Here is a 10,378-nt window from a genome sequence, read left to right as displayed (position 1 = left end):
CCTGCACAGAATTTATTGAAAGGAAAAGTATGGTAGTAAATTATATATATATGTGTTCTGAATATAGAATAAGCGTATAACTGAGTGAATAGAAGAATGTAGGCAGAGTCTAAGAAAAGATTGGAATGAATGCAAAGATGGCATAAAAGAGTCCCCATTTATCTTAAACGATAAAGTTTATGTCCAAACTGATGGCGTAGCCATGGATTCTTGCCTGGGGCCCTCATTAGCAAATATCTTCTTATGCTATCATGGGTCCATGACAGTTAGCACCCATGGCCCGTGGCTGCCGGATGTCTATTTTCCTCGCTCCGTTCTGTTTGAACAAAGCCCCTACAAAGAAGAGAAGTGCTGAGGTCCGCTCTGAGGAGCACACCTTCACGGCCTCCCCTGTGGATAGCCAAGACGCCTGTCTTCTGGCAAGCCAGCCAAGGGAGACCATTATTCATGCGAAAAGGGTAAAACTTCCTGTTGGTGGAGCGGAGAAGCTTGTCTCCCCGCCGCCGCTGACCACATGGCTCCCATGACCTGACCAAACAAAGGGTCAACCCTCCCCTTTTTTTTTTTTTTCCTGGACTTCGCAAGAAGTAAGAGCAAGAATGTCTGTGGACGACTGCAAGGTGTGTTTGGGGAGTGTTTCTGCTGGTATCCGGTCATTTCGCCCACATGTCAGTTCGTCCACACTAAAAGGTCGTTTCGCCCAAAGTCAGTTCGCCCACACCGAAAGGTCGTTTCGCCCATTCCAAAAGGTCGTTTCGCCAAGTCAGTTCGCCCACACCGAGAGTTCATTTCGCCCTCAACTGTTCTTGGAGCACCCATGAATAAAACTGAATGTGCATTTAATACGATTAATTGATTCTTCGTGCGAACAGAGGATCATGCAAAACAAGTGCCCCTATTGTTTGTCCTGATGTCTGGCCGAAAAAAAACGTGATTACTGCGAAGTGTTTCATGCACTTCTAAATTGTCTTGCAAATGAAACTTCAGTTAAACATATAACAATTGACTTTGAAAGAGCACTTTGGAAAGTCTTGCCAGAGTTTTAACCCCCATGCTAATATCAAGGGATGTGGTTTCCATTGGACACAAGCCACATGGAGGAAGGTGAGTATGTCTGTGGATTAGTCATATAGTTTATTCCCCGCATGAGAGCAACTGTTTTCAGCATTTCAACTGTCTTTTTCTTTATCTAGATACAAGAGGTTGGTTTACAGCACGCCTACACCCATGATGAAGCAACTTACAAATACCTACGCAAGCTGATGGCCCTTCCATTTCTACTTGAGGGAGAAATACCTCTGATGTTTGTCTTGCAAACCAAGCTACGACCACTCAAGTGCGCACAATAGTAGACTACATATCGAGGACCTGGATCTACGGCTTTGTATGGCCACCTTCCACTTGGAGCATCTTCAACAAATCTGTGCGCACAAATAATGATATTGAAGGGTGGCATAACCGCTTAAATAACCGTGCAGCAGGTAGAAGTAGTCTCCAGTTCTACCTTTTGATAAGCTTTCTGCACAAGGAGACAAAATTAACATCCTTACATATAAGGCTGGTGTCAGAAAAAAAGCTCCGAAGGATTCAGCGAAGACGGTACAGGGAACTCCAAAACAAGTTATTCATTCTTTGGGATGAATATATGAGGGGTGACAGATCCGCACTACAGCTTCTCAAGGCTTGTTCACACTTAAATGGACCAGTGAGCTAATATGCTTTAGTTATATGCCTGTTCACACCACTAAGCTAATACTGTATGTTTAAGTTACATGTATTTTATATGAACCCTCACTGTATTCTGGATGATACATTTTTCATACATTTTGTTGATTGCATGTTTTTTTTTTTTTTTTTTTAATAAAAGTTTGTACACCATGATTCCTACACTGAATATTACTTTTGGACGAACCAATTTCTTAGTGGGCGAACTGACTCTTGAATGTGGGCGAACCAACTCAACTTGTGGGCGAACTGACTTGTGGGCGAACTGACATGTGGGCGAAATGACCGTAAACCGTTTCTGCTACGTGCAGTGGTGTGGTGTGTGATCGGTGGCTTCACACAGCCTGTGTGGGGCTGCAGAAGGCATCTTCCAAGATGCTCAACCACAAGAACATCATGCCAAGGAGAGGATGAAGGACAGGAAAGAGGACAAGACTGATAGGGCGACACAAACGAGGACAAGTGAGACCAGCAGCAAGGACACACAGGGGGGGTAATTAGATTTAGGCGCCGCAACAGCGGAGGTCATATGGCGCCGCATCAAACTATTTAATTAAAACAAAAAGGGTTTGAAAGAAATCGTAACATAACTAAAAGTAAGTAAAAACGATCAAATTAATGGTAACTAAAAACAAAAAACTACAATAAAATACATAAAACATTAAAATACATATAATAAAATGAAATAAAATTCACAACTTTGGGAGAAGGCCAGCTTCTCCCAAAAATCTAAAAACGTCATGGCCTTGGGTCAGGCATTCTGGTCCAAGGACCTTTGAGATATAATAGACACCGCTATCTCTACCGCGACAGCGGTAGAGGTAGCGGTGTCATAACTCGATCAAACTAGGGCACTCTACCAACAGGTGGCGCACGGTGAGCGGCACCAAGCAGTCATCACAGTAAGGTTGAGGGTCCCTGGTCAGGAGGTACCTTTGTGTAAGGTACGTGTGACCTATACGAAGTTGCGCCAATAAAGTCTGTGCACGACGATCCCGGACATGGGTGTATGTCCACTGAGGGAGTGTGGAAGTAGTGATCTCTCCCATTTTTGAGGTTGTGACCCCCATTAGCGATCTCCTCTGCCAAATTGCTGCAACCGCCACACGAATTACATGAAATACATCTCGAAACGGAACAGGGGAAGAAGATAGAGCGCGACTTGCTGCCTCTTTAGCGAGGCGGTCTGTGTGTTCATTCCCTGGAACACCAACGTGACCAGGGACCCAACAGAACCCAACACGATATCCTCTTCTGGTAAGTAAATATAGTCACTCTAGGGCTGATAAAACCAATGGGTTAAGAGAGATAGTAGAAGAGAGAGCAGTAAGAGCACTGCAACAGTCACTAATAATTGTAAAAGACGAAACCGGGAGAGTAAAAATGATTTGTAAAGCTAGGACTAAGGCAGACAGCTCCGCAGTAATGACGGATGCCACTGAAGGAAGGCTGCCACACCGATAAAAATAGGGGAAAACCACACTAAACCCAACGCCTGCGTCGGATTTGGAACCATCAGTAAAAACAGGAATATCATTAGAATGGATAAAAAAAAGTGTTCTAAAAACCGTGTGTGGGACAGAGCTGGCAGAAAATCCTTCTTGCCATCCATGGCAGGAGTGCATAATGAGATAACAGGAAGCTGCCAATAACCAACTCGTGGGAGACGGAAAGAGTACACAGGAGTGGGGTTGATAGATAAATCCACCATGAGATTTGCAAGTAAGTAAGTAAGTAAGTTTATTTGGATTCTTCATGTGCATTACAGGCATAGTATAAAACCACTGAATGTACATAGATATTTCCTCCAGGATGACCAACTAAAGTTTAGCAACTTATTTCCAGTAGGGTCCCTTTTTCTATCCAGCAAGATGGGGCAGACAGCACAGGAGTCATTATACATATAGAAATGGCACACAGTAATACTAAATCTAAGACTTATTTACCTACTCTTCCATAAAATTAACAGTAAAGCCTAAATCTACATTCTAAGACAGTCATGGTTAAAAATAAACATAGTCATTTGATTCAGCAGCTCTTTCTTCATCCTGTAAATATTTCCTGAGAGCTACTTTGAACAGGTGTTTGGATTTTATGATTTGTAGGTTTTTTGGTAATGAGTTCCAGTCTCTAATGGCTGTGTGATAGAATGTATGTGCTGAGGGACCCTGTGCGATTGACATACAAAAGTTCAAATCATTATTTCTTGTCCTAATTGTATTGGTATCTGTTTTCCTTTGGAAGTGTTCTGCAAGATATGTTGGTCCTCTGTTGTTATGAATATTGTGTGCGTGGCTTAATTTTAATTCTTTTACCCTATTCTTAACACTAAGCATATTTACTTGTTTTCTCTCCGCTTGTCCTATATGAGATCTGGGGTCTAAGCCTAAAATAAATCTAATAATCTTGTTTTGACATATTTGTAGTTGTTTCTTAGATCTACTTGTCAGTCCAGAGTACCAAGAGGAGCATGCATAATCAAAATGAGGTTGAATTAGGGCGCTACATAAGGTTTTCTTAATTTTCTTATCAAGGTCCTTTGCTTGTCTGTACATGAATTTTAACCTTGCATTTATCCTCTTGATAATCTGTGTACAGTTTAGCTCTCCTGAGACATACTGATCCAAAAGAACTCCTAAGTATTTTACTGATTTTACACCATTTAATTCCTGACCCAGACATGTTATATTAAAATCATCTACATTTTTTAGTTTTGTTTTTGATCCCACTAACATAATTTCCGTTTTTCCTAAATGCAGAGACAGCTTGTTATTTATCATCCAGGTGTTACATGATTCCAGTTCTTTACTTAGTCTATTTTTAATAATATCTACATCCTTGTGTGGAACAATCAAAATGCTGTCATCTGCATATAGCAACAGTTTACATGAGACACTGATTTTCATGTCATTTACATAACACAGGAACAGTAGTGGACCTAAAATGCTCCCTTGTGGTACCCCACAGGATATATTTCTGGTTTCCGAGCAATGTTCATCAATTTTCACGATTTGGCTTCTTCCACTTAGATAAGAGTAAAACCATTCCACTGACTCTACACCCATTGCTTTTAATTTTTCACACAAGATATGGTGGTCAACAGTATCAAATGCTTTTTGCAGATCCAGGAGAGCTAAGCCCGTATACATCCCTTTTGACATATTAGTTTTTAGTAAGTCTAGTAAATGAGTCAGACATGTATCTGTGGAATGACTGTCTCTAAAACCTGATTGAAATTCATAAATGATATTGTTTTCTTTTAGGTAATTCGATAACTGATCATATATAGTTCTTTCTAGTACTTTAGATATTATATTAAGGATACTGACTGGTCTGTAGTTACTTACTTCTTGCCTGTTACTCTTTTTGTACAGTGGTTTTACTCTAGCTTCTTTGAATCCTTGTGGCACTTCATTTGTATATATTGACTTATTGATAATGTGAGTTATTGGACCTTTTAGTATTGGTGCTCCATCTTTTATATACCTCGCTGGTATACAGTCTAAACCGGTACTTTTATTTATTTCTAGTTTCTTTAGTAAATTGAATACATAATCTTCAGTTGTCCCAGTAAGTTTGAACTTATTTTCTATAAGTCCTTTGGATCTGTAGTAGTTTTGAAATTATAAGAGTCCGTAGTGAAAATCCTATCCGCATATGGCAATTTACTAACCAACTTTGATGCTATGGTTGTAAAGAATTTGTTAAAGTATGATGCTATTTTCTTTCCGTCAAAACATAGTTCTTCCTCAATTTTAAGCACTGTTTTTGTATCTTCTTTTGATTTTCCAGAATAACCTAAATTTTTGAGCCGTTGCCATAATTTCTTGCTATTGTTATAGTTTTCTTGTATTTTATCGGAGATATATGTAGATTTTATCTTTCTTATATTTTGTTGTAGTTTGTTTCTTGATTTGCAGAATTTGTCATATTTATCTTTGCTGTTTTTATCCTTTTTATATTCACCTAAAAGTCTATCTCTTTCTTTAATCATGTCTAGCACTTGCGGAGTTATCCATGGTTCGGTTCTTTGTTTAATTCTAATTTCTTTTACCGGAGCTACCTTGTCAATTACTTTAATTAAAATGTTTTAAAATTGTTCCATGCTTCATCGACTGTTTCTGCCTCATAAACATTGTTCCAGATTTGGCTCCCTAATTCCTCATTGAATATCTGTGCATCATATGTTTTCATTGATCTGATCTTGATACTCTTATGACTATTTATACATGCCTTCACTGTCTTTCTAGTACAGTATATTACATAGTGATCACTAATTCCTATTGGCAGTACTCCCTGTTGACTAATTTTTTTCAGGTTTACTACATATTATATGGTCTAAAATAGCTGATGATTTACCAGTTTCCCCTGGTCACCTCACTTATTAGTTGTTCCATACCAAACATTTTCATGAAGTTTACATACCTTTTGTACAGTTGCCCTATTCTCTTAAGAAAACATATATTCATATCACCCTGAATTATCACTTCATCCTCTTGGGAAAATTTTGTAACATTTTCTTCTAGCAAATCTAAGAAATTATTTTGCTGCGGAGGTCTGTAGCAACAACCAACAATAATAGGTCTTGTTTTTGGCAAAAGTACTTCACACCAAATAACTTCAAGTCCATCAGTGTCTATATCATTCCTCTGGTTGAAGGTTAAACATGATTTTATATACATACACACTCCTCCTCCATTCCTATTTCTATCTTTTCTTATTACCTGGTATCCACTAATTTCTATTTCATTGTTGGTAACTGAATCGTCAAGCCAAGTTTCTGAAATGCACATTACTGCCGCATTAGTTTTAAGTGCCAATAATCTAACTTCCTCCAATTTATTCATGAGTGAGCGGCTGTTTATATGTATTATGTGTAACCCTTTGTTATTAAATGATTCGTAAATTTTGCTGTCAGATTTGGATGGTGTAGTGATGTCAGGATGTTCATTACCTTCGTTTAAATCATTGCATATTTCTACATTTACCTGAGCATTGTCACTGTGATGTTCCTCCTGAAAAGGCAATTCAGCTAGACAGCACGAATTACACATGTATTTACACTGTCTTTCTTGCCATGTGATGTGTTTCAGGTTACCTCTAATGCACTTTAAATGAGCTACCTTATTACAAAGAACACATATCAACGATTTACTGTTCGTGTATATGCCTTTGTTGCACAATTCACATATTTTCTTTTCACTTTTCTTGTTATATATTACGTTTTTTATGCACTTTATGTGTACCTTGCAGTTACATTCTTCACACTCCTTTGTTTTGCTGGTTTTAATAATTCCTCTTCCACAATGCATACATGGATATTTAGGGCGTCTTTTTCCTTCCTCTCTTGTCTTCACACTATTTTCATTCACATTTCTACACTGGGGGCCGGGATTGGTGCTGATATCACCACTCTGTAGTAGTATCATTAAAATTATTGTTCCAAGGGAAGGTTGTAGCTTGTTGTATCGTCGAACTTGGCAACTACTCCGTTGTTTATGTTTTGAGTTGCCAGCTCTCTCCCATTGCTGCCCGTCTCTGCATACCTGCCAATACCGCCCTGAATATCGCGTTGCTAGCAGTCTTTCCTCTTTGTTGTTTCTATTGTAGCTGTCCTGGGGTGTATTGTTGTCCTTTTGACTGTGTGTCACGTCGAATGCGGTGTTAAACCGCGATATGTATCATCTGGGCCAGGTAAATTGTCAGAGCTAAAATCATTATTGAATACATCCGTGAGAGAGGTGTGAACATTAATGGATGAGACATAGGCTTTCCATGAAGCTCTTTGTGTCTCCTTCAAAACGCGGCGGGCCCGAGCTCGGCAGCGTCAAAAAGCGTCCAGACACTGCGGATTCCCACGATGTTGACGGAGACGAGAGAAAGCTGCCCGTTTCTCTATCACAGCGTTTGTGCATGCTGCTTTCCACTAAGGGACGGGACGCTTAGTAAAGCGACCGGAGGTCCTAGGGATTGTCTGAAGCGATGCTGTATGCAAAAAATCAGTAAAATAATCCACAGCCTCTGAACAAGTAGAAAAGTCGGCCAACAAACGGATAAGAGAGGTAAGGTCTGTGAATCATGGCCAATCTGCCTTGTCTAAAGGTAGGTTTACACTTACGCACTTTTTAGTGGGCCGCACCAATGTCGCCCTAAAGTCGCAGCAAAGCGTGCCCATGACGCTGGCGGCATCTGTTGCGGCAAATCCGTACGGCGCCGCTCAGATTTTAAAACATTTCAAATTTTCGACCGGTACCGTGCGGCTTGATGACGCCGCACGAAACCGTAAGCGGCGTGGCGCGGCGCCAAAACAAACCTCGCAAGAAACCGCACGGATCCGCACGGTTTCGCGCCACACCGTGCCACGTACGACCTTGAGCGGCTTCATGCTATCCGTGCGGGAATGTTACGGCGTGCTGGCACGGCGTTTTGCGGCGCCCGTGCAAGAGTGTTACGTCTTCATAAATGATTTATACATCTTGCGGGGCGTGCGGCGTGCGTGCGGCACCTTCCTAGGGGGATTGTAGGGAAAGTTGCTGTGTGCCACCTGGGGAGGTGTACAAAAGGGTCCAGACAGAAAACGGGGCATCATTCACGCTCTGACAGCCAGACAACACACTTTACCAGCCACTCTCGCTCCACTTTACCACCCAGATGCCTCGTAGGAAGACCATCCCTATGCCTACCCAGGGGTCCCAGGCAAGCCAGGAGTCCCAGGCCACTCAGGACACCCAGCCTGCAGAACCGGAGGAGAGGTCTGAACCCGAGGAAAAGCTGCCCCCTGAGGTCAGCCTATCCAACATCGAGTACCAGGACATCGCAGGCCTGAGTGGGTCACATCACCCACGAACCGACAATACCAAGCAAGCGGTTCTCACCTGCACCTGACATCGCCACACCAACAATGGAAATAGGCGGAGGAGAATCATCCAGTGGTGACATGTCGGGCCTCTCTGTAACTTCGATTCAGTGGAGGAAGCGACTGCTGAAGCAGAGGAGGACCGAGAGAGGGGAGCGACGTGTTGGCACACCTGATTCAGCTGAAGCAGTCCACTCACAACTCAGCAGAATTATGGATCGAATGAACCAACTGATACCTGAAGGGCAAAGCAAGAAACAGCGTACCATCAATGTCTTCGTTCAATACATCAGAGAACACCTCGAGTTCGTGCCAGAAGAATACCAGCAGCCCTTCTTCAACACAGTCATCACTACGATTCACAAATTGGTGGGCTCCAAAGAAGAAAATGCCACGGAGAAAGCAGCTTTGGCTCGGGGGATGCCCATAAACTTGCCGCAAAATCAAACAACCAAAGGGATGCAGACGGAACCAGTGGCTTTAGCTCCCCAACCGATTCCTACACCATCACAACAAGAGTGCATCTTGCCTCAACCCCAGCCGCAACAAATACACTACCCATACATCCCTCAACAACACCACCCACAGCAGCAGCAGGGGTATACATACCCGACACGGGTGCCGACATCTTCCTTCTACATTGGGCGGTCCACACCAGTCAATCTCTCCAACACATCGACTGGGCTGTCGCCACTTGTGCATACCCTCACCAACATGTTGGACATGCCTGCTACCCCTGAGGCGCCACCTCCTACCCCTGGCGCAAGTCTGGATACACCAAAGACAACTGCCTCAGAATTCATCACTTCCTGCAGTCTGCCTGTCTTCCCTCATCGGAACGATGACGAGAAGAACGACACCACACAGTGAAACACGTACTACATCAACACAAACACAAACACATATATCTATAATAATGAAATGTATGTTGATTTTGTACACCTAGCTAACTTTATAGAATTTGTGAATAAATATGAAAAAAAATTTACTTGCATTTCTATTTCCCTTTTTTTATGCTTTTTTTTATATGTTATGACCAAATGTATGCTGATATGCTTCTGACCTATGAACTTGAAGAATGAAATGACATGGCCAAAAAGATAACAGGAAATAATATGATATCAGAAAGATAAAATAAGAAATAAAATGAAACTATAAAATTACTTTAAATCATCTGAAAAATATAATATGAAATATAGTAGCACAAATATTAACTATGAAATATATGAAATACAATATAACACGTGTCTCGTGCACATGTGCGCTCACTCCGCAACAATACGGCAAACTACCCGCAACAACACCGCAAGCTACCCGCGACACACCACAACCACCCGCAAGAGGCAGTGCTATGCCGTATGATACCGCGCCATCAAAAGCCGCATACACCGCACCACCGCCGTGACACTGCGCAAGACACCGCAACATTACCGCAACAACACGCCGTAACGCACCGCACGAAAACAAGGGACCCCGCCCAATAACGGTCATTTTGCCTCTCACCGCGCCACCTCACTGGCGTCTTTAGTGCGGCCCACGACGTACGAGGCCGTAACACACAAGTGCGTAAGTGTAAACCTACCTTAAAACCCAACGTGGGGGGAGGGACTGTGGCTCAGACTCCACGGACTCCATTAAAATTGGGAAGTGGTCACTACCGAATAAATCAGGTAGGACCCGCCAATTAAAATCTAAGAAAGAATTAGATGTTCACAGAGAAAGATCGATAGCTGTAAAAGTCGCAGAAGGACTGTGGAAATGTGTAACATCCCCAGAATTTAAAATCTCCAATCCCTC

General features: G+C 42.0%; 1 protein-coding gene across 1 annotated transcript; it reads right to left on the bottom strand.

Annotated features, from left to right (window-relative positions):
* Positions 1-5,820: 5,820 nt before the first annotated feature.
* Positions 5,821-7,399, bottom strand: LOC123502587. The gene is made up of 2 exons (XM_045251741.1): positions 6,983-7,399; positions 5,821-6,928 (listed from the first exon to the last, which is right to left on the bottom strand). Exons 1-2 carry the CDS (start codon positions 7,152-7,154, stop codon positions 6,081-6,083), a joined length of 1,020 nt encoding a protein of 339 aa, XP_045107676.1. The 5' UTR covers positions 7,155-7,399; the 3' UTR covers positions 5,821-6,080.
* Between the last annotated feature and the right edge of the window lie 2,979 nt (positions 7,400-10,378).

The sequence above is a fragment of the Portunus trituberculatus genome, chromosome 12, assembly GCF_017591435.1.
Source record: "Portunus trituberculatus isolate SZX2019 chromosome 12, ASM1759143v1, whole genome shotgun sequence".
Classification (NCBI taxonomy): domain Eukaryota; kingdom Metazoa; phylum Arthropoda; class Malacostraca; order Decapoda; family Portunidae; genus Portunus; species Portunus trituberculatus.
Note: the sequence above shows the minus strand (reverse complement) of the source record. Positions and strands in the feature narration are given on the sequence as shown.

Bases quoted from the DNA above. Each gene is read 5' to 3' on its own strand.
- LOC123502587 (XM_045251741.1), bottom strand. From the start codon at position 7,154: ATGATACTACTACAGAGTGGTGATATCAGCACCAATCCCGGCCCCCAG. The intron at 6,929-6,982 runs GTAACTGCAAGG...ATAACAAGAAAA, and splicing joins AACAAAGGAGTGTGAAGAAT to GTGAAAAGAAAATATGTGAA.